This window comes from Oncorhynchus keta, chromosome 35 (genome assembly GCF_023373465.1).
Source record: "Oncorhynchus keta strain PuntledgeMale-10-30-2019 chromosome 35, Oket_V2, whole genome shotgun sequence".
Lineage (NCBI taxonomy): Eukaryota > Metazoa > Chordata > Actinopteri > Salmoniformes > Salmonidae > Oncorhynchus > Oncorhynchus keta.
The window spans coordinates 33,248,592-33,272,162 of NC_068455.1; the positions used below are offsets into that span (position 1 = coordinate 33,248,592).

At 41.9% G+C, this 23,571-nt stretch overlaps 2 protein-coding genes across 5 annotated transcripts; both read right to left on the minus strand.

Annotated features, from left to right (window-relative positions):
• Nucleotides 1-2,360: 2,360 nt before the first annotated feature.
• Nucleotides 2,361-10,085, minus strand: LOC118368388 (KH domain-containing, RNA-binding, signal transduction-associated protein 1-like). Of its 4 annotated transcripts, none has more exons than XR_004822323.2 (11): nucleotides 9,713-10,085; nucleotides 7,979-8,106; nucleotides 7,273-7,389; nucleotides 7,011-7,157; nucleotides 6,693-6,832; nucleotides 6,325-6,598; nucleotides 6,005-6,081; nucleotides 5,543-5,601; nucleotides 5,162-5,332; nucleotides 3,257-3,319; nucleotides 2,361-2,862 (listed from the first exon to the last, which is right to left on the minus strand). XR_004822323.2 is itself a non-coding variant. In XM_035752447.2 (9 exons), the coding sequence occupies exons 1-9, from the start codon at nucleotides 9,843-9,845 to the stop codon at nucleotides 5,226-5,228; spliced, it is 1,182 nt and encodes a 393-aa protein (XP_035608340.1). In that variant the 5' UTR covers nucleotides 9,846-10,084; the 3' UTR covers nucleotides 4,181-5,225. The 4 variants fall into 4 exon arrangements, 2 of the variants coding, with proteins under 2 accessions (XP_035608340.1, XP_035608337.1); XR_004822322.2 differs by having other exon boundaries at nucleotides 6,693-6,835; nucleotides 9,713-10,084; XM_035752447.2 differs by lacking the exons at nucleotides 2,361-2,862; nucleotides 3,257-3,319 and having other exon boundaries at nucleotides 4,181-5,332; nucleotides 9,713-10,084.
• Nucleotides 10,086-18,024: 7,939 nt separating this feature from the next.
• On the minus strand, nucleotides 18,025-23,410 carry zbtb8os (zinc finger and BTB domain containing 8 opposite strand). Its single transcript, XM_035753706.2, has 7 exons — nucleotides 23,176-23,410; nucleotides 22,803-22,827; nucleotides 22,201-22,322; nucleotides 21,659-21,741; nucleotides 21,220-21,272; nucleotides 20,897-20,933; nucleotides 18,025-20,653 (listed from the first exon to the last, which is right to left on the minus strand). The coding sequence occupies exons 1-7, from the start codon at nucleotides 23,255-23,257 to the stop codon at nucleotides 20,567-20,569; spliced, it is 489 nt and encodes a 162-aa protein (XP_035609599.1). The 5' UTR covers nucleotides 23,258-23,410; the 3' UTR covers nucleotides 18,025-20,566.
• Between the last annotated feature and the right edge of the window lie 161 nt (nucleotides 23,411-23,571).

The window sequence follows — 23,571 nt, forward strand, 5'->3', positions numbered from 1 at the left end:
AATTTGGAGATTCACGAGTTAACAATTTTACCATAATACAACAAGCGTTGACCTTACCGTGAAATGCTTACTTACAAGCCCTTAACCAACAGTGCAGTTCAAAAAAGAGTTAAGAAAATATTTACCAAATAAACTAAAGGCTATATACCGAGTCAGTGTGCGGGGATATAGGTTAGAGGTAATTTCTACATGTAGGTAGGGATGAAGTGACTGCATAAACCGCGAGTAGCACGCTCATCAACCTATAGATGTTCAAGCGTTCCTGCATCCTCTCATTAATCACTGGTAAGACAGGACAAGTGAATGCAATGTGGTGGATGGCTCCTGGGAATTTATTTTCACCTGTCCAGTTCTTTGACAGCTATTCAAATAGTGGTTTATAGATATGTTGTATTTCTTTTCCCACCTATAAGTGTCAGCATTTAGTTGGTCTGGGGATTGGATACATACCAGTTTCCCTAATTTGTATCTATGGTAATGGATAAGATTTACATAAAAGTGCATCATGTGATGAATCTTCTGAATCCAGATAAATCCCCAACTTTTAGCTTGAAATATCTACTCAAATCTAATCAGCAGCATGTCCCTTTGAGCCATTTATAACTATTTTTAGGTTGTCAACTTGAACCCAAATAATCTGCATTTCACCATGCACTTGCAATACTCTTCAGTTAATAAGGATGGATATAAGTTAACTGCCTGCAGTTCTCACATGGGGCACATATTGATATTTAAAATAAAAAGGTGTGCCATCAGTGGGAACAGCAACATTTTGTTTCTGACCATGACCCTCAGGAAATCAAATAACTGATAATGCCTCGATCCAATCTGACAATGACATTGTGCATTGCTTGCCGTTTGAGGTCACAGGGGTAATAGTAAAATTTGAGAATTGATGACAACCTTGGAGACAGAACAGCATATGCATTTGGAAGGTTGGCCTCAGATTAAATTATATGTACAGATTTTAATTCCTTTCAAAAGGTCACAGATGATTCCCCACTGTTTATTTCCATCCTGCTGAAGTGCCCTCTGGTTCAGCCCTCTAAGGGACTGCTCAGCCCAATGACAACAGGAGCTTTTCTCAGTGTCACATAACATACCGCCTGCCAACAATGGATGAACCATCTGTTAGTGCATATATTCTGATAATGTTGATAGATTTTAAATCAGATCACCCTAAAAAAAAAATCATTGAGTGGATGGTCAGGGGGCCGGAACATAATTACAAATTATTTGTTGACTACAAGAAACCCAAACATGTATAACATTACTAAAATGTCAAAATATTGCCTACATTTGTATATGATCACAAATCTTGCGTGAATACTTCGGCACAGATCTCCAAAATTGTAATCACTAGGCACTGATTTGCTGCTGTTTCAGTCTAGCGACCTCCTCTCCATATTTTCCAGCTGCTGAGAGCATTGTCTCAGCAACCTGTCTCGACTGCAGTGGTTTAAAGTACTTAGGTAGTACTTTAAAGTATATGTACTTAGGTTTTTTTTGGGGGGTTATCTACTTTACAACTTTAACTTGACCACATTCCTAAAGAAAATGTAATTTTACTACATATAATTTTCCATTATCCAAAAGTACTATACATTTTGAATGCTTTGCAGGACAGGAAAAGGATCCAATTCATGCGCATATCAAAAGAAGATCCCTGGTCATCCCATCTGCCTGTGATCTGGCGGACTCACTAAACACACATGCGTCATTAGTATGTGTTGCACTGTGCCCCTGGCTTTCAGAAATTAAACAAATGGGATCTGATTTGCTTAATAAGGAACATAAAATGATTTGCAGTTTTACTTGATACTTACGTAGATTTAAAACAAATACTTTTACTCCAAGTAGTACTTTACTGGGTGACTCATGGTACTTCTTCCACCACTACTCAACTAAAATGCTCCATTGAGTTCAACAACTTCACTAGATGCTGCATTGAGCATTCACTTGTTGCTACCCGTTTGTCCCAACTAAAGGGTCGCTGCTCCAGTAAACTAGTGTCTTAATCACATTCCTTTATCCTTCGCCCCTTTGTCAATATTATGTCTATCACCTTACTACTTACAGAATGGGGCCAGACATCACTACCCAGATTCCCCACAGTGGACAGAAAATAAGAGCGCGAGAAACCCGAGCAGAGCAACCACTCACAACGCTGCCATTCCAGACACCTGGTACCCAGAGAGATGGTGTTTATTTAGTAAGGGAAGAGATTAGGCCCATGATAAGAGATGTTTGTCCATATATACAGTAACCAAGGCTATATTTAAATATAATAATGAAGGTAGCTGAAGAATTGACCTTTTGAGCCGCAAAACACCCGTACCAACACAATTAAGAAACAGCAGTCAGGATTTTGGGATTTATTTCAGATATAAAATTAAGTCTGTACAGAAAACATCCAATAACTTCCTGTGGCAACTACAATTTCACAAATACACAAAATGTCAACATATTTAAAAATGTAAAAAGTGAGGTAAAAAAATGTTTGGTCACGGAAATCTATCAGGAGCCAAAGGAAGGTGACACACCAACTCAGTTCCTCGTACTGTACTCTTGGAGCATTCGCCAAGCTGCTTTGTCGGGAACCAGACCATGATTTCATCCCAACTCAAGTTGAATGCACTGTAGGCCTAATGTTGATTTCTCTGGAGATTGGGCGAGAATCAACTGTATACCAGGGAGTGCCATTATGCTGAAGTGATGGAACGAGCTCATTCTTTTATCATCATTTCTAACAAACGGTTGAATCTCGAGCGAAAGAAACCATGGCAGTCCAGACATTTAAATCCCCAACAACGCCAGACTGCCAGGAGCCTTTTATCAGTGCAGTCTTTCACAGGATTATACCTGTTGAAAATACATTTTTTAATTCAGTCACACGGCATGAAAACAGAGCACTTCTTAAAGTGACAGATTGAGGTAAACCTTTATCAAATATCATTGGGGAAAAACCCAACATTTCCTCCAGTCCATCAGAAAGTACTACATCACAACCCTGGTTTGATTTTCTACTAGAGAAGGACAAAAGTCAGCCCGAGGGTCCATTCAAAAACCTTGCAGTTGGTTGTGAAGGGGACTAAGCACTTTCTGGCCAAATTCAACAAGCAAATGTAGAATCTGAAGAACTCAGTTGGCAGACTTGGGTCATTCTTGATTTCAGTTTTATTTTATTAATAGTCAAAACAAATACTGTAGCAGCTTGAGCATTTTTAAATTACATATTGCTGAAGAGAATACTTACCATGAGGACATTCAGCTCAAGTCCAATGCCTTTCTCAAACCCAGAAGGACTAACTCAGAATACCTGGGGACAGAAATACAAATGAGACCCATGTGCAAGTGCTGTTGACAACTACATGTAGTTTAAGTTGGACAATCATTCATGCAAAACTAATATTTCACTGCAAAAGTCATGCAACTCAAGCTGAGGTTGTCAATTTATTTTTTGTAACCATGACTTAAAGATTGCTACAAATGCTGAACATTTTAACAGTATTCTAAAATTTAAAAAAGGCAGAAGGCATTTTAAATGATTGGACCATAAACTGCGTTCAATTTTAGCAAGAGTTGCATTACAATCATTTCTAATAATTTTGTACAGCTATTTTATTTGAGACATATTTTTCAGTCACGCAGTTTTGGACAACTGGTTTGGGTTGACTAGCAGGTTCTAGCATTTTGAGCATAAGACAAAAAATATCTAACAAATGACAGTTGGGGTTAGTTTTACCTTCTTGACGTGATCTTTTGGCTTTTAGCATCCTCTCCTCTGCACTGCGATATTTTTCTTTAATAAAACCAGCCAGCATGACTTTGCATCAAAGTCAAGTAAGATCCCTGCAAGCTTGATTGTAAATACGGTTGAAAATCAGTTATTTCAAAGGACTAAAAATACATGGCTCATTGGGAAGCTTGAGGAAATGTCCCGTTGTAACGATTGATTTCAAATACTACAAGTCCAAGCATTATACCCTTCTCAAGCGAAGTATTTGGAAATACATTACCTTAAGGTACCATCTTTATTTTAGGTGACATAACGAGTCTCTTCTAGATCCTTTTTAATACAGAGAGATGAAGAGGACGTGCTCTTTATCAAAGTAAAGCAGATGTTCTTTTTGGTTGCTTTTGTCTATGTACATACAATATTCTGGTGATTGTTTAGGAGTTTTGTGAAAATCCTCAACGAGAATCAGTTTTATTAGAAGTAGAAGGCATTACTATACAACAAAAGCAAAATACCAGGTTTAGTTTGATAAAAAAACAAAACAAATTAGGCTTTATTGATACAACGCACTGCAGAGAAACATTTTTTGGATATATTTAGTATCCTATTTAGGCAAGAGTACACATGTACGTAGCACTATGCATTTTGGAGACGGCACAACTTCAGAAAGCAATATACACAACTTTCTTAAGTGTATGCATATAATATTGAGATGGCTGCAGTTTTCCCTTACATGAAGACCATGTGAGGACCATGTCCAAATTCTTGTAGAACCACTCAAAGTGAGTACTTTATCAGCATTTCTATCAAAGTCAGCCCAATAAGATGTAGACCAAAGTAAGCCAAGCAAAAGTTATCTAAAGTAGAATGTACTTACAACCAAGTCGAATTGAAAATACTTAAAGGAGATATTTTAGGACAGACTGTCTCAGTGTCTAATAAGGCTAGATTTCAAAACCCTAAGAAAAGAAAAAAACATTGAAATCTATGCCTCTATAGGGAATGTTAGTTTCTGCAAAAATGATTTTTCTAGAAAATTATTTTGGTTCTTCCCCATATATTCTTAATCTAGTTGCCGATGTTACATTGACGTCATTAATCAAGTTTTAGCTAAAAAATACTTTAGAAATGCAGCCTAAATGAGACTGCAACTGCCACAAATCATTTCAAGACAAACTGAAACAAACCTTCAAAATAACATTTAACACTATACAAGGTATCACGTTTCTCTAAGTAACCATTAAATTAGATCTTAAAACTGTCAATGATGCAGTGGAAACATTGAATGATAACGTATTATCCAAATCCTTGCATTCGCTTGCTACGCCCACTCGATACGATACATCCAGTTGTCCTGCTCTCAAATCATTAAAAAACAAAAAACTACAGAAAATGTAAAAGAAAAACATTTAGGGAAATTACTTTGGAGAGTTAAGTGAGTTACAATGGGAGACAGTTGCCATGGCAACCCTCTACCGGAGACTGTTCAGTATCTTCCGTATGGATGCTCTCTGTAGGCCCCCCTCTTATCCTGCCTCGCTGGAGGGGCTTTGCCTCCAGTGGAGGACCAGGAACCCTCCCAATCATCTTGGGCTACAGAGAAAAAAAAAACACCAAGCCGAGGTCAATGTTTGGATACATGCAGTGTGACAAAAAGAGTGGTGGTCAAATATGTCACAACAGAGTACAACACATGGACACAGGACCAGTTTGGACCAACAATGTCAGTTTCATTATTTGAAAATGTATGAAAAAATATTTAGAAGAAAAAATACTTAGAACGTTAATTTATTGCCATCTTACCATAGGGTTCATAAGCCTCCTGAGCCTCTCCATGTCCGTAGTCATAGTACTCTGTGTCCCTGTGAAGAGAACGTCAGAGCCTTTTGAGACAGACTGATACTACATTGAATATTGCAAGGGTAAAATGTCTGGGGCCCCAAAGCATTCACTTGAAAACATGGCACAATATATCAGCTTAATTACAAAAGTTTCCGGAAATTGAAATCACTAGGGAAAGCGGGATACCGAGTCAGTTGCACAACAACGCATTCAACAGAAACGCGTCTTCCGCATTTAACCAATCACCTCTGAACCAGAGAGGCTGGGTTGGCTGCTGAAATCCAGCCTAACCATCTTGACCTCAATATTTCCTATGACAATTCAAACGCAAAATGCTGGGGTAAAAAAAGTCTGCTATTACAATCTTCTACTGAGGATTGGCCACGTCATTGTTTTAACCATTATATTATGAGAAAGACTTACGCTTGTGGAGGTTGTTGACTGTAATAGTTGTCATAACCTTCATATGCAGGCTCAGCGTAGCTTTCTTCATATGCAGGCTGGGGAAATGAAGACAATACACGCCACTATTACCACAGAATGACGAGGTACATGTAAAACAGAATGCTACTAGCATGTCAGAATAAAACAGTCAAGTGGACTAGATGGAGCTTAAACCCATGAATGAAGTGACCTGTCACCCATGGTGAATAGACAATAAAATGTTAAACTGACAGCTCTTCAGTTCTGAAAGAAAGTAGTTATAGAACCCAATGACTTAAAAATTGAGTGGTTTGACTTACATATTCATTGTAGGCCTCAGCCTTGGGTGGTGGGGCATGTTGGTGCTGGTGCTGCTGGTGGGAGTGGGCTGGGGACGGGAGCATCCTTGGTGTCCCTGGGGTGGGTGGTCTGGAACGGGGTGTAGTGCCTCCTCTAGCAGGTGTAGAGGGGGGTCCACCTCGGCCAGCTGGAGCCCCTCTGGCCGACCCACCCCTGGGAGGTCCTCCTCGGGAAGCTCCACCACGTTGGGTGCCTCCACGAGGGGCTCCTCCACGAGGTAGCATTCCTCGCCCCCTGAAGAAATAAATCATAGTGAATTAAACTTTGTAGGATTGTGAAGGCTTTTGGTCTTGAAAGGTAAGGGGTTGTCAGGCACTGCGAGTCCTACCTGGCTCCTACTGAATTGGGTGGGGGTGCTCCCCTGCCCCTGCCTGGAGGGCCCCCTCGTCCCCTGGATTGTGAATCTTGACCGCCATTCAGGTAGCCAATCTCCATGAACTGATCCTGGCATATACCATCCATGGTGTCCTGCTTATAAGGAGTAAAGAGAGTAGCTCCATTAACATGACAGGTCAGAGATTATAACACGGCAGTAGCATGGAAAATCTTGGACCATTGCTAAGTTACCATAGACCGAATAGCTTGGCCCATATATCACAACCTGAAATAGCATTGGTTGAAGCAGGAAGCTCCCTGGGATACTTACAGGGATGAGGAACTTCTTGACCTCGTCCATGGCGTGAGCCATGCGCAGGTATGCCTCAGGTATAGGAGCAAACACCTCTATGAAGACATGCAGTTCCATGCCCAGATGAGCATATTTGGGCTCACCACCCTTTCTCAGCTCTTCCTCCTGAAATTCAACAGCGTAAAAACTAACAATGAATTCTGCACATTCAATCACTGCTGTTTGTTACAAAAGGACTCTTCTCCACATGTACCCTGTCAACTCCTCCCTCCATTCTTACCTTCACCTTGTCCCTCATGGAACCTTTGCCCAATACTGAGATCTTTGCTCCAGTTTCCTCCTGGAGGCGCTTGATTGTGTTCCCCTGGGGTCCCAAAATCTTACCAACAAAGTTGAACTGTGGAAATAAAAAAGGGTTCACTAATAGACTCAATGTTCTTGGTGCAGAGATTGTTGTATTCAAGGATATTGAAACCTAGATCACAGTAATATGCTGCAGAAGATACTGCATCAATGCCTCAAATCTATAGCATGCTGCCTTCCCGTCTAAGGGACAGTGGCAATAGACATATGAGAAAGAAGTTTCAGCACACATAATTGAAGAGGAATGAACCAGCGGTCCTATTTATTTGATTTATGCCTGTTTAAGTGGTCCATTTTGTAGACACCACTGGGGGTCTAACAGCACAGAAGAAGGAGCACTGTGACATGCGATTCTGACTTCACTCCCATGAAATTCTCCTATTAAAATAACTGCACTATATGCAGTCATATCCATTTAAGTTTGAGGTCACTGATAACCCTGAGGTGTACATGTTGTCCCGTGACAGTGAGGGAGAGCCAGGCATGCAGTAGGGTGTTCAATTGTAATGTATCGTTTGAGCATAGTACATATGAGCCCCCCCTCCCCCCGTTAATGTAATCGCATATGAAAAGCAATGGCCCAAACTGACAGCTTCTATTGTACAAGAGAAAACTTTACTCACCCTTGGGTACTGTTTGACTGGAATGAGTACACGTTCCTTGACCTTGATGTTCTTTGTGGTAGACAGGTCCAGGTAAGTTTCTCTTTCTGTCTCTTTCTTTGTCTCTCCTTTCTGAATCCTTTCTATCTCTACAGAACAGAAAACATGGCTTTTTAGTTTGACTAACATCACTATCACTCACAGACTGAACATAAACAGTGCAAGAGCTACATGAAATGTTCATAATTTACAAGTAATTAGCAGAACTTGGTCATAATCAAAGTGTAGAGTAATTATAGCTACAGCAATACATAGGCCTACTACCAGAGAAAATCCTGGCGTAGTAAGATAAAACACAAGTCATCCAATGATACTAGCTCCCTCATTTCCCCACAAATAAAATGTAGTGGGCGGGTCTCAAGTCACACCACAATTCACATCATTGACAAAAAAGTAGCTGATCAAACTAGAATACAAATTTGGTCACAAAACAGATTCTAAACTCATCTTAATGCATGTCCCTGCTTAGTTTGAAACAGACTGGCAGTGAACTGTCTGGGTAAAAATTGGCTCTGGGGGAGAGGCAGACTGCAAGCAAGCTTTTAACTGGCCCTGCAGCAGGATGAAACGTTCATAACCTGGTCTGACACTTAACTACAGAAACCATCTTCTTATACTAAAAACATGCTAGACAGTGGGATCTTTGTGTAAGTAAAATTATCTGTAAATATTTATATAATAACCATAATATCAAAGTGAATTTGGAGGCAATGATGTTGTGCGGTCCTCCCAATATTATTTGGGAACGCGTGCAGTTCATGAGGCTACATACTTAAAAAGTAATTCTGAATTTAACAGGGTGGTGAAAGAGCACGGTGATGGGCTTGATGTTACTTTCCAATACATATCGAGGGTCTTATTCCAGCGACTCGATGATTGATTCTCGTTCGACTGCCTTTTGACAAATATCGCTCTTTTGTCTATAAACTCACACGTGTCATGATAAGTGGGCACATTTGCTTTATAATCCTACATTTTTGTGTGACAAAACCACACAGTTAAATCAGATGGAAACACATAAACCTAGATATTATATTCGGTGCATGGGGAATTTAACCGCAGAAATGGTCGTCGACTACATCCACGTACAATTTTATTCGCAACAAGTACATTTGAAGCAAACATGCATTGTTTTTGTGAGAATTATAGAATATTCTCAAATCTGTAGACAATTGGACGGAAACCTAACTACTGAATGTTATTCCATTTGAGAAAAAAACCAATTCGGCAGCAGCCTTCCATATGCATTATGTTTCACGGCGGAAAAGTACTAGGTTATAACAGCCTCGTTACCTAACTAGATACCGATCCTACTCTGTGCCATGCCTCTCCTCCATTCGAGCCTCGTGCTAACAGGCCGTTCTTCCCGCCGCAACCATTGTTGTCCAACACAAGGCCTACATTTTTACAACGTAACTCAAATTAACTAGACTATAGATTGTGGGTTTAGCAAAACCCATTGTATCGAATCTATAACCAATAGCCTATCGTTTAGGTCAACACAATTTGTTGTTGAAACCACAAGTGTTAACAGCGTTACAATCAGAACAGTTAAGTAACCTGCTAGCTAGCTACGTTAGCCTAGCCATCGTCATATTTTAGTTACACCAGCTAGTTAACGCGTTACCTAGCAAACTAGTTCAATGAGTCCCTACAAACGTGCACTCCAATCAAAATATTTGAGTAAAATATTACCTGTAGATATAAGTTTCATTGCATGTGTGAATGAAGAATCCAGACTGTCTTTTTCTGCCAGAAGCTCAGGGAGATACTTGCTTTCATTCTCCATTTTGGCTTTTTTAGGCTCGGGCTTAGCGTCAGAACTCATGTGGCTCACGTTCTGTAACGTTTTCGTTTACTTGGTTTCCAGTCGGTCGGGAGCGTCCCAAAACAGCCTACTTTATCAAGTTGACCAGCTTGATGTTCTCAGCTATGTTTTCGAACGTAATATTCTCCGGCAACTAGCTACACGTTAACCGTATTTCACCGCTAAAAGAGAGCGGGTTATGGATGAATACGGTTTGTAGAATGGACGACGTTCTTCTCGTGCAAAAAAATTAAGAAAAATACGTCACAGCTTTTATGCATCGGAAACGAGGCTGCTTTGAGGATTTAAAGATACAGTGTTTTTGAACTGACAACAACATACACCTTTTCATTTCGTCCCAGATTGAGGTCAAGAAGGCAGGAAAATAAACTTCTTGACAATATCCCTTTTTGTGGTTTGTCTCTAAAGAAAAAATCTGTTTATTAGCTGATGCCTAACTGAGCAACTGTATGCCGAAGGCTAAATGCATCATCAATAGTTTTATTTTGTCTTCTTGTCTTTCACCCAACCAAAACTGAATTAGGATCACAAGATCTATCTTTAGGCAGTCATTTTATCATTTTGGAGTCACTTTTATTGTTTCTGAGCACTTGTATATTCATGTGGATGATACCATGATTAACGTTACTTTATTTTTTACCTTTATTTAACTAGGCAAGTCAGTGGGTTAACTGCCTGTTCAGGGGCAGAATGACAGATTTGTACCTTGTCAGCTCCGGGTGTTTGAACTTGCAACCTTCCGGTTACTAGTCCAACGCTCTAACCACTAGGCTACCATGCTGCCCTGCCATTGATCATGAACGAATTGTGAATAATGATGAGTGAGAACGGGACCGCCAAGTGCTGAAGCACGTAAAAATCATCTGTCCTTGGTTTCAGCACTCACTACCAAGTTCCAAGCTGCCTCTGGAAGCAACGTCAGCACAAGAGCTGTTCTTCGGGAGCTTCATAAATTGGGTTTCCATGGCTGAGCAGCCGCACACAAACCTAAGATCACCATGCGCAATGCCAAGCGTCGTCTGGAGTGGTGTAAAACTCGTCACCATTGGACTCGCGTTCTCTAGAGTGATCTGGCAGTCTTACAGACAAATCTGGGTTTGGCGGATTCCAGGAGAAAGCTACCTGCCCCAACGCATAGTGCCAACTGTACATTTTGGTGGATGCGAAATAATGATCTGGGACTGTTTTTCATGGTTCGGGCTAGGCCTCTTAGTTCCAGTGATGGGAAATCTTAAAACTACAGCATACAATGACATTCTAGACTCTGTGCTTCCAACATTATGGCAACAGTTTGGGAAATGCCCTTTCCTGTTTCAGCATGACAATGACCCCGTGCACAATGTGAAGCCCAAACAGAAATGGTTTGTCGAGATCGGTGTGGAAGAACTTGACTGGCCTGCTCATGCTCTTGTGGCTGAATGGAAGTAAGTACCCACAACAACGGTTCAACATCTAGTGGAAAGCCTTTCCAGAAGAGTGGAGGCTGTTATTGCTGCAAATGGGGGACCAACTCCATATTGATGCCCATGATTTTTGAATGAGATGTTTGACAAGCAGGTGTCCACATGCTTTTGGTCATGTAGTGTATTTTCCTTCTTCATTATTTTCCTCTAACCATACCAACCCTCTCCCTAATTGGAGTAAACTAATGGAGAACAATACTTAGGCTTCCACTTCCAGCTTATACAGTTGAAGTCGGAAGTTTACATACACATAGGCTGGAGTCTTTAAAGCTTGTTTTTCAACCACTCCACAAAATTCTTGTTTTAACAAACTATAGTTTTGGCAAGTCGATTAGGACATCTACATTGTGCATGACACAAGTAATTTTTCCAACAATTGTTTACAGACAGATAATTTCACTTATAATTCACTTTATCACAATTCCAGTGGGTCAGAAGTTTACATACACTAAGTTGACTTTGCCTTTAAACAGCTAGGAAAATTCCAGAAAGTGATGTCATGGCTTTAGAAGCTTCTGATAAGCTAATTGACATCAATTGAGTTAATTGGAGGTGTACCTGGGGATGTATTTCAAGGCCTACCCTCAAACTCCATACCTCTTTGCTTGACATCATGGGAAGTATAAACACCATGGGACCACGCAGCCGTCATACCGATCAGGATGGAGACGCGTTCTGTCTCCTAGAGATGAATGTACTTTGGTGGAAAAGTGCAAATCAATCCCAGAACAACAGCAAAGGACCTTGTGAAGATGCTGGAGGAAAGAGGTACAAAAGTATCTATATCCACAGTAAAACGAGTCCTATATCGACATAACCTGTAAAGGCCACTCAGCAAGGAAGAAGCCACTGCTCCAAAACAGCCATAAAAAAGCCAGACTACGGTTTGCAACTGCACATGAGGACAAAGATTGTAAATGTCCTCTGGTCTAGAACTGTTTGGCCATAATGACCATTGTTATATTTGGAGGAAAAGTAGGATGCTTGCAAGTCTCGCTTGCAAGGTGGTGAGGGTAGGCAACAACATCTCCTCCCCGCTGATCCTCAACACAGGGGCCCCACAAGGGTGCGTTCTGAGCCCTCTCCTGTACTCCCTGTTCACCCACAACTGCGTGGCCACGCACGCCTCCAACTCAATCATCAAGTTTGCGGACGACACAACAGTGGTAGGCTTGATTACCAACAACGACGAGACGGCCTACAGGGAGGAGGTGAGGGCCCTCGGAGTGTGGTGTCAGGAAAATAACCTCACACTCAACGTCAACAAAACTAAGGAGATGATTGTGGACTTCAGGAAACAGCAGAGGGAACACCCCCTATCCACATCGATGGAACAGTAGTGGAGAGGGTAGCTAGTTTTAAGTTCCTCGGCATACACATCACAGACAAACTGAATTGGTCCACTCACACTGACAGCGTCGTGAAGAAGGCGCAGCAGCGCCTATTCAACCTCAGGAGGCTGAAGAAATTCGGCTTGTCACCAAAAGCACTCACAAACTTCTACAGATGCACAATCGAGAGCATCCTGGCGGGCTGTATCACCGCCTGGTACGGCAACTGCTCCGCCCTCAACCGTAAGGCTCTCCAGAGGGTAGTGAGGACTGCACAACGCATCACCGGGGGCAAACTACCTGCCCTCCAGGACACCTACACCACCCGTTGTTATTATATTATTACAGGAAGGCCATAAAGATCATCAAGGACATCAACCAAACGAACCACTGCCTGTTCACCCCGCTATCATCCAGAAGGCGAGGTCAGTACAGGTGCATCAAAGCTGGGACCGAGAGACTGAAAAACAGCTTCTATCTCAAGGCCATCAGACTGTTAAACAGCCACCACTAACATTGAGTGGCTGCTGCCAACACACTGTCATTGACACTGACCCAACTCCAGCCATTTTAATAATGGGAATTGATGGGAAATGATGTAAATATATCACTAGCCACTTTAAACAATGCTACCTTATATAATGTTACTTACCCTACATTATTCATCTCATATGCATATGTATATACTGTACTCTACATCATCGACTGCATCCTTATGTAATACATGTATCACTAGCCACTTTAACTATGCCACTTTGTTTACTTTGTCTACACACTCATCTCATATGTATATACTGTACTCGATACCATCTACTGTATGCTGCTCTGTACCATCACTCATTCATATATCCTTATGTACATATTCCTTATCCCCTTACACTGTGTATAAGACAGTAGTTTTGGAATTGTTAGTTAGATTACTTGTTGGTTATCACTGCATTGTCGGAACTAGAAGCACAAGCATTTCGCTACACTCGCATTAACATCTGCTAACCATGTGTATGTGACAAATAAAATTTGATTTGATTTGAAGAACACCATCCCAACCGTGAAGCACGGGGGTGACAGCATCATGTTGTGGGGGTGCTTTGCTGCATGAGGGACTGGGGTACATGAGGGACTGGAGTACACAAAAGATAGCATCATGAGGGGGAAAATGTTGGATAGATTGAAGCAACATCTCAAGACATCAGTCAGGAAGTTAATTAAAGCTTGGTCACAAATGGGTCTTCCAAATGGACAATGACCCCAAGCATACTTTCAAAGTTGTGGCAAAATGGCTTAAGGACAACAATGTCAAGGTATTGGAGTGGCCATCACAAAGCCCTGACCTCAATCCCATAGACAAGTTGTGGGAAGAACTGAAAAGGCATGTGCGAGCAAGGAGGCCTACAAACCTGACTCCGTTACACAAGCTCTGTCAGGAGGAATAGGCCAAAATTCACTCAACTTATTGTGGGAAGCTTGTGGAAGGCTACCCAAAACGTTTGACCCAAGTTAAACAATTTGAAAGGCAATACACTCAATTAGTATTTGGTAGCATGTAAACTTCTGACCCACTGGGAATGTGAAAGAAATAAAAGCTGAAATAAATCGTTCTCTCTACTTTTATTCTGACATTTCACATTGTTAAAATAAAGTTGTGATCCTAACTGACCTAAAACAGGGATTTTTTTTTACTAGGATTAAATGTCAGGAATTGTGAAAAACAGAGTTTAAATATATTTGGCTACGGTGTATGTAAACTTCTGACTTCAACTGTACATTCTACATACAGTACATTTCACAGGCAGCATATTTCACATTAGTTGTCTTTTGTTTTTAGTCCCAGTCTTCAGCTACCCTTAACCCCTCCCATCTATCTCTGAAGGCCATCCAGTTGTAATTTCTAGCTGAGATATTTTCTACTGTGCTGTGATGTTTCTGAACCTTTCTCATAGTCTCTACAGATTGTAAATGAAAGAAACAATTTTTCTAAGAGTGTTATTATATTATTGATGGATTGACTATGACTTTTTAAATCACCCAGCAGGGCTATTTGCAGAGTTGGCTCCAAGTAAATGTTGCAAAAAAAATTGGTGGCGATCACACTAGTTGACATGTACTGTTTCTACAGCCTTAGTGGATTCCGGTGCTGCAGAAAACTTTATTGACCAGACCCTTGGTTCTCTCTCAACATGACCTCATACCCGCTATCCTCTCTTTTGCCGGTTCAAGCCCTCGATAATCGGCCATTAGGTTCCGAGACCATCACACACATCACCAAACCACTCACCCTCACCGTGGTGTCCATCCATCAGGTGAACATCCTCTTCATCACCAGCTCACAAGTTCCTCCTTGGCTTCAATGCCACAACCCCACCATCTCAGGATGAAAATCAGACTGTTTACCCGAATGCCGGAGGAACTGCTTCTCCATCCCTTGTGGTTCCATGTCGGTTGAGAGTCCTGTGGTTGCCCATCCCGGAGATAAACCAGGACCTGCGGGAGGTATTTTCCATAACACACGCCACCTGTCTCCCTCATCACCCCTGGGACTGTGCCATCGACCTGCTTGTAGGCTCTGCGCAGACGCATCTACCCTCTGTTGGTGGCTGAGACCCAGGGTATGGAGGAGTACATCCATGAGGCGCTCCAACAAGGTTTCATCCGCACGTCCTGCGTCAGCAGGTTTCTACTTCGTGGCCAAGAATGATGGAGGATTATGCCCATGAATTGATTACAGAGGACTCAATGAAATCACCAAGTACCGTTACCCTCTCCCGTTGATGCCGGCAGCCATCGAACAGCTCCACGGTGCCCGGTTCTTTACCGAATTGGACCGGCGGAGTGCATACAATCTCATCTGAATCCGGGAGGGGGATGAATGGAAGACAGCTTTTAGCACAATGTCTGGTCACTATGAGTTCTTGGTGATGCAATTTGGCTTAGCCAATGCTTCGTCAGTGGTCAAGGCATTCGTTAATGAGGCGTTCCGGGACATGCTCGGACGCCAGGTGGTCGTGTATATCGACGACATCCTGGTCTACTCGGCTACCTTGGAGGATCACATCGCTCACGTCCGAGTAGCCCTGGGATCAGTTTCAGGAGCTGAGTGAGCAGGTGATGGCTCGGGTGGATATGAGAGGGGATATGGATAGTATGAATAACTGGATGAGAACAGCGTTAGTGGGGGCAGCTACTGAGGCTGTACCTAAGAGTTCAGGAAGGTGGAGGAAAGCAGTCCCATGATGGACAGAGGAGTGTGGGGTAGTGGTGAGGAGTAGGGACAGGGCATTTAGAATACTGAAAAGGACGTATAACTTCCAACATCTGATTCAGTATAAGCAGGCCCATGCCCTAGTGAGGAGAACTATTCGTCAGGCGAAGAGGCCATGTTGGCATCGGTTCTGTGACACCATTGGAAGGGCAACACCTGTGGGAGAAGTGTGGGGGATGATTAAGAGGATGAGTGGGGTCAGAAGGGAGTGGGTTTATCCAGTGTTGATGAGGGGAAAGAATGTGGCAGTAACAGATGAGAAGGCAGAGACGATGGCCAAAGCATTTGTCCAAGTGCATAGCTCAGCAAATTTGTGGGAGGAGAGGGAGAACGAGAGAAGAGCATCCCGGTGTGCTGGTTAGGAGGGAGGATGTAAATGATGCATTGAATGCACCATTTCATGGCAGAGGTGAAAAGGGCAATTAGGTAAGGCTGAATTACCTTCACCTGGGAAAGATGAGGTGTGCTATGCTATGTTAGCCCATTTTAGAGAAAAGCACTGGATAAGGTATTGGTGTTGTACAACAGAGTGTGGGAGGAGGGGAAACTACCAGGCAGCTAGAAGGAGGCAGTAGTGGTACCAATCTGGAAAACAGGGAAAGACCCAACGTGGCCAACAAGCTATCGGCCAATAGCTTTAGCATCACATGTATGTAAGATTATGGAATGTATGATTACGGAGAGGCTAACTTTCTTCCTAGAGAGCAGGGCGCTGGTATTTCCACATCAGTGGGTTCAGAAAGGGTAGAGGAACTATGGACCCAGTACTCTGCTTAGAAGCAGAGGTCAGGAAGACTCAGGTGAACAGGGATACTTTTTTGATGATTTGGAGAAGGCGTATGATAGGATGTGAAAAGAGGGGTTGTTAATCAACCAAATTATGGGGGTAGGAGGGAGAACAAACAACTGGATAAAGGATTTCCTGTTTGGAAGGTCCTCAATCATGATCAATGATGTTTACTCTCAGGTACAGACGGATATTGGGAGGTCATTATTTGCAGATGATGGGGCCTTGGAAGAGGGGAAGAAATATGCTTTACATAGTCAGAAAGGTACAGGAAGCAATTGAAGAAGTAGAGCGTTGGGCATTAATCTTTACCAGGAGGAAGGTGATGCTTGAGGTTATATGAGAGAAACTTGGAGAAGGTGACACTAGACTGACCTGGGCAGAACACATTGAGAGATTGGTGGGAAAGTGTTAGAAGGTGCTAAATGTGATGCGCTGTATGACAGGGAAGGAGTGGGGGGCTGGGCGTTCCTCATTGAGGACCATGTATGTTGCATTAATCTAATCTGTAATACACTATGGCAGTACAGCGTACGGTTCGGCAGCCCAGACATCATTGGAAAGGCTAGATGTCTTACAGGGGCAAGGAATCAGAATATGTAGTGTGGCGTTCCGGACCTCCCCAGTGGCTGCACTACAGGTGGAGATGGGGGACATGCCATTGAGAATTAGGAGACAGCCGCTGGCAATGAATTATTTGTTCAACCTACAGGGACATGGGGTGACTCATCCTGCAAAAGGGATTTTACAGGCATGCTGGGAACATGAGCGAAGACAGAACACAAGCTTTGGGTGGGTAATACCCAGATGAATGAGATGGGACTGTATGGCTACTCCTGACTCCAGTAGTTGATCTAGAAGTGTTGGAGAGACTACAGAAAGATAGGGAGGTGTTGATCCATCTGATCTGTTTAAAGAGACACAGACGGTTCAAAAGATCCAAGGACAGGATGTACTGGGTCAGCATTTGTAGTGCAGGAATGTGGGGTGGCAAAACACCAGTCTCAACGTCAACAGTGAAGAGGCGACTCCAGGATGCTGGCCTTCTAGGCAGAGTTCCTCTGTCCAGGATGCTGGCCTTCTAGGCAGAGTTCCTCTGTCCAGTGTCTGTTCTTTTGCCCATCTTAAGACTTTATTTGCCAGTCTGAGATATGGCTTTTTCTTTGCAACTCTGCCTTGGAGGCCAGCTTCCCGGAGTCGCCTCTTCACTGTTGACGTTGAGGCTGGTGTTTTGTGGGTACTATTTAATGAAACTGCCAGTTGAGTACTTGCGAGGCATCTGTATCTCAAACTAGACACCCTAATGTACTTTGCTCAGTTGTGCACTGGGGCAACCCACTCCTTTTTCTATTCTGTTTATTGGCAATTTCTCACAAGGAATAGCCTTCATTTCTCAGAACAAGAATAGACTGATGAGTTTCAGAATAAAGTTCTTTGTTTCTGGCCATTTTGAGCCTGTACTCAAACCCACAAATGCTGATACTCAACTAGCCTAAAGAAGACAAGTTGTATTGCTTCTTTAATCAGGACAACAGTTTTCAGCTGTTCTAACATAATTGCAAAATGGTTTTCTAATGATCAATTAGCCTTTTAAAATTATAAACTTAGATTAGCTAACACAACATGCCATTGGAACACAGGAGTGATGGTTGCTTATAATGGGCATCTGTACGTCTATGTAGATATTCCATTTAAAAAAAATTGGCTACAATAGTCATTCACAACATTAACAATGTCTACACTGTATTTCTGATCAATTTTATGTTATTTTAATGGACCAAAAATTTGCCTTTCTTTCAAAAAACAAGGACATTTCTAAATGACCCCAAACTTTGAACGGTAGTGTATATTGTACAATAATCCTGAAAGACACCATTTCAAAATAAAAAATATATAAACCAAAAGTTAACATGTTCACTCAGGTATGTTACTCTCCAGAAAAAGCCTTAGTGTATTTGATTCAATCGGTATGAAACATCTTGGCCAAAGCACTGCATTTGTCTGTGATGGGGTGGATCCCAGCCTGGATTGTTTAATGAATTTTTAATCATTTTTAATCTGAGAGGTGTGGCACCTGAAATGCTTAAATAAATATCTAGCTGTACAAATACAGTACATATGACAAAAAAAAACTGTCAATGCCCCTGCACGGTCTCTCAACAATAAAAAAAAGAATCCCTACAAGTACATTCATTATTGTGCCATCTTCGTAACAGAATGTTTTAGATGATTCTGTCTCTTGACACGTTTTGGATTAATTTGTGATCCTTAAAAATAACAATAAAAACCTTAATTATTGGCATTCCTCAATCAATACCGCTCAGAGCACTTATGAGCAGAGCCAGGTGACTTACACTATATATAGAAAAGTATGTGGACACCCCTTCAAATTAGTGGATTCGGCTATTTCAGTCACATCCGTTGCTGACAGGTGTATAAAATCGAACACACAGCCATGCAATCACCATAGACAAACAGTAGCAGTAGAATGGCCTTAATAAAGAGCTCAGTGACTTTCAACGTGGCACCGTTATAGGATGCCACCTTTTCCAACAAGTCAGTTCGTCAAATTTCTGCCCTGCTAGAGCTGCCCCGGTCAATTGTAAATGCTGTTATTGTGAAGTGGATACGTCTAGCAGTGGTAGGCCACATAAGCTCACAGAACGGGACCACCGAGTGTTGAAGCGCGTAGAAATCGTCTGTCCTCGGTTGCAACACTCACTACCGAGTTCCAAACTGCCTCTGGAAGCAACGTCATCACAAGAAGTGTTCGTCGGGAGCTTTATGAAATGAGCCAAGTAGCAGCACACATGCCTAAGATCACCATGCACAATGCCAAGCGTCGGCTGGAGTTGTGTAAAGCTTGCCGCCATTGGAAACGCATTATCTGGAATGACGCTTCACCAACTGGCAATCCGACAGACGAATCTGGGTTGGGCGGATGCAGGGAGAACGCTACCTGCCTCGATATAGAACACACTGTTCTATAGTTTGGTGGAGGAGGAATAATGGTACAGGCTGGGCACTTAGTTCCAGTGAAGGGAAGTCTTAACGCTACAGCATACATTCTAGACAATTCTGTGCTTCCAACTTTGTGGTAACAATTTGGGGAAGGCCCTTTCCTGTTTAGGCATGACAATGCACCTGTGCACAAAGCAAGGTCCATACAGAAATTGTTTGTAAAGATCAGTGTGGAAGAACTTGATTGGTCTGCAGAGCCCTGACCACAAACCCATCAAACACCTTTGGGATGAATTGGAACGCCGACTTGCAAGCCAGGCCTAATCGCCCAACATCAGTACCCGACCTCCCTAACGCTCTTGTGGCTGAATGGAAGCAAGTACCCGAAGCAATGTTCCAACATCTAGTGGAAAGCCTTTAAATGTTTGTCATTTAGCAGACACTTTATCCAGAGCGACTGACAGGGGCAACTAGGGTTAAGTGCCTTGCTCAAGGGCACATCAACATTATTTTCATCTAGTTGGCTCAGGGATTGTGCCACCTTCCCAGAAGAGTGGAGGCTGTTATAGCAACAAAGGGGGGGGACCAACTCCATATTAATGCCCGTTATTTTTAGAATGAGATGTTTGACGGGCAGGTGTCCACATACTTTTGGTCATGTAGTGTATCTTAATCAGTTACTCTGCTGCTGCTGATGATGTTTGCTGCTCTCTGGATATCTGTCTGTAAACAATTCAAATTCAGGGAAATATTACACTTCACTCATCCAGTTCTAAAGCCTATGCTGTTGCCCTTAATCAAATGTAAATTTTCAAAGCCTATGCTGTTGCCCTAAATCAATTGTCCAATCACACAGGCACATATAGGTTTGTTTCTATTGTCCTGTTCCCTTCTGGGACAGTTTCTCAGTAGTAGTATCCTCAGATGTCAATGATGGCAAAGATCTCGGGCTTGTCGATGTCATGGATCTGCATGGCTGAGTAAGTGATGGCCTTCACTTCTGTCCCCTTTAGGGACAATATACGCATAGTTAAGTGACACTTTCAAAAATACAAACTATTGTAATCATATGACTCCTGAATCAATGAAAACAAACTATGCCTACTAATCATGTATGTAGTATAATATTTCAGTAACAGTATACATATCACAACCAGTTGGATAAACAATCTTCATCAGGTCATAAACCGTAATTATGCCTTATGGCCAGGAGGGAGTCAGACAGCAGACCTCTTTCTCAGTTCGCTCACCTGTGGATGCTTGACCAAGTTGAACTCTTCTCCCCACCTACAACAGCAGAGGAAAACAATGTGAGCCATGGAGGGAAGCTGAGATTGAACCAGAACTCCAGACATAGGAACTGGAGGAGGAAGTAATGATAACATGCAAGCCTTGTCTTTCTCAGGGGTAGAATGTTCCAACTAAAACCAACCCACCATATCCCCTCAGACTGTTTCATCTAGGAGTAATGTCATGGCTCAAAAGTCAATGATCAATCACATGCGAGTATAAATTAGCACCACCTAGTGAGCAAAAACTAAATCCTGACATGTGTAACTTTAGATCAACTTACCCAATGGAGCGGATTTTGAAGTGCATCCTGTCAATGTGCAAAACTTTAACCTCCTAGAAGACATACATTAAGTTAGGCAATACCTTATTATTGTAACTGTTAAATGAAATTGGTAGTTGCCATGATATCTTTTTGAAAGCTTATTACATTTGATGCATGAGCTATTTGAAGCAAACAATAGTGCTTTGGTAATGAACTGTGTTGTAAGGGATACAAGATAAATAAACACTTCTGGTAAATGTAATGATATGTTATCTTCCAGTTGTAATCAGGTTTCAAACCCACATTTGTTTTGCAATGCAATTATGTGCATGCTCCTTTGACATCTTACAATTATACATACAGGCAGCAAGAAATCTATACATCTATTGATGGGCGTAGGAGAGAGAGAGCGAGCTCCATGTAGCCTCACTGGAATTAATACGTTGAAGGCCCTTACTCTGGGAATGAAGAAAAGATCTGCACTGAATTTGAATAACCAGTCATCTAGGAAGTGGAAGAGAAGAGATTCCATGTCATCACCTGGCCAGGAAACAAACAGACATAAGAAAGTATTCAATGCAATGGTAAGTAAAATATTGACCCATATGAAACATATTTACATTACATTTGTCATTTAGCAGAAACTATTATCCAGAGTGACTAACATTAGTGAGTGCATATATTTTCCCCCCCGTACTGGTCCCCCATAATCTACTCCAGACATGTACTGTCCCTATGAGTATTATGCCTGTTTTCAGTCCTTCTGTAGCACAGTTGGTAGAGCATGGCGCTTGTAACGCCAGGGTAGTGGGTTCGATTCCCGGGACCACCCATATGTAGAATGTATGCACACATTGGATAAAAGCGTCTGCTAAATGGCATATATTATTATTATTATATCATATATATATTATATTATTATTATTATTATTATTATTATTATATTATTTATATTATTATATTATTATATTATATATTCAGTCTGTTATTCCATCTCACCTTCTGACTCCACTTCTACTGTGTCAATGGGCTCCACTGTCTCTGTATCTGTCATATACCCAAACATTGCCATGGCACACTGCTCAAAGGCCTCCTCCAGAGAGTCTCCCCAAGAGTGGAGCCTAGGAACATACATAAGAGTTATGACACAGATGCAAGACAAACCTTATGTCCATATTCTTTATCCCCTTACACTGTGTATAAGACAGTAGTTTTGGAATTGTTAGTTAGATTACTTGTTGGTTATCACTGCATTGTCGGAACTAGAAGCACAAGCATTTCGCTACACTCGCATTAACATCTGCTAACCATGTGTATGTGACAAATACATTTAGATTTGATTTGATTTGAACCCACTGGGCACAGATGTCAATTCAACGTCTATTCCACGTTGGTTCAATGTAATTGAATTGAAATGACGTGAAAACAACGTTGAGTCAACCAGTGGGTGCCAAGTTGGAAGCCACTCCATACGGTCAAGTTACAGATCGCTGCTCTGCATTATCAGGTAGGCTTTGGGGATTTCGCAATAAAGGTGTAACCACCACAGTTAAGGGTAGGAGCAGCAGTTGCTGTGGTTCATGGGTAGTCAGTCCACTTACTGTACATCAGCAGTGTGGTCCAAATCTAGAGAGAATCCAAATTACAAGATGAATAGATAGATAAATTATTCAACTCATGTTACTACAATAAAGTTGAGTGGGCTATAGGTAAACATTCAATCCAATATGTGAGGGTATGAATCTACTAGGCCTGGCTACAATATAAATGTGTCAATGAAGCAATTTCGGATGGCAGAGCTGTCTCCTCCACTAAAGATACTCTTCCACTGAACATTTTAACAGAAACCCATTCATGTACTACCTGGTGAACAATCTCAAATCAGGCCAAAGCAAGCTAACTAGCGAAAAATGTAAGTATAGCTTGTCATCAAGCATGTTCATAACAGATTAGCTACACAAGTTCGCAACTCACATTCATACTTCTTGTTGATCGCCGGGTATTTCGACTTGGTATCTTTCTGTGACTCGGTGAGATCAAGCTCACGATCATCCATTGTGATTTATTTCGTTGATTTGAACCCTAAACTACTGAAACGTATACTTGCTGTTGTAACATGGATTGTTTCAGGAAGTATTGTCAGTGTAGTGACCAATCAGGTACCAAAGATTGCTCGCCGTCTACTTCTTTGATATAATGGCGTTCGCATCAATTATATGTGTATTCCGCCACCTACTGTGCGGGTGGATAATAAAGATCCCCGAAATGAAATAATGCGGGGTAAAAATATCGCTTTTTGCTGTGTCGTCACTAGTTACCACAGCCACGGAGCCAACCCCCCCCACCCCCACCCACCCTTTTTAAAAACAA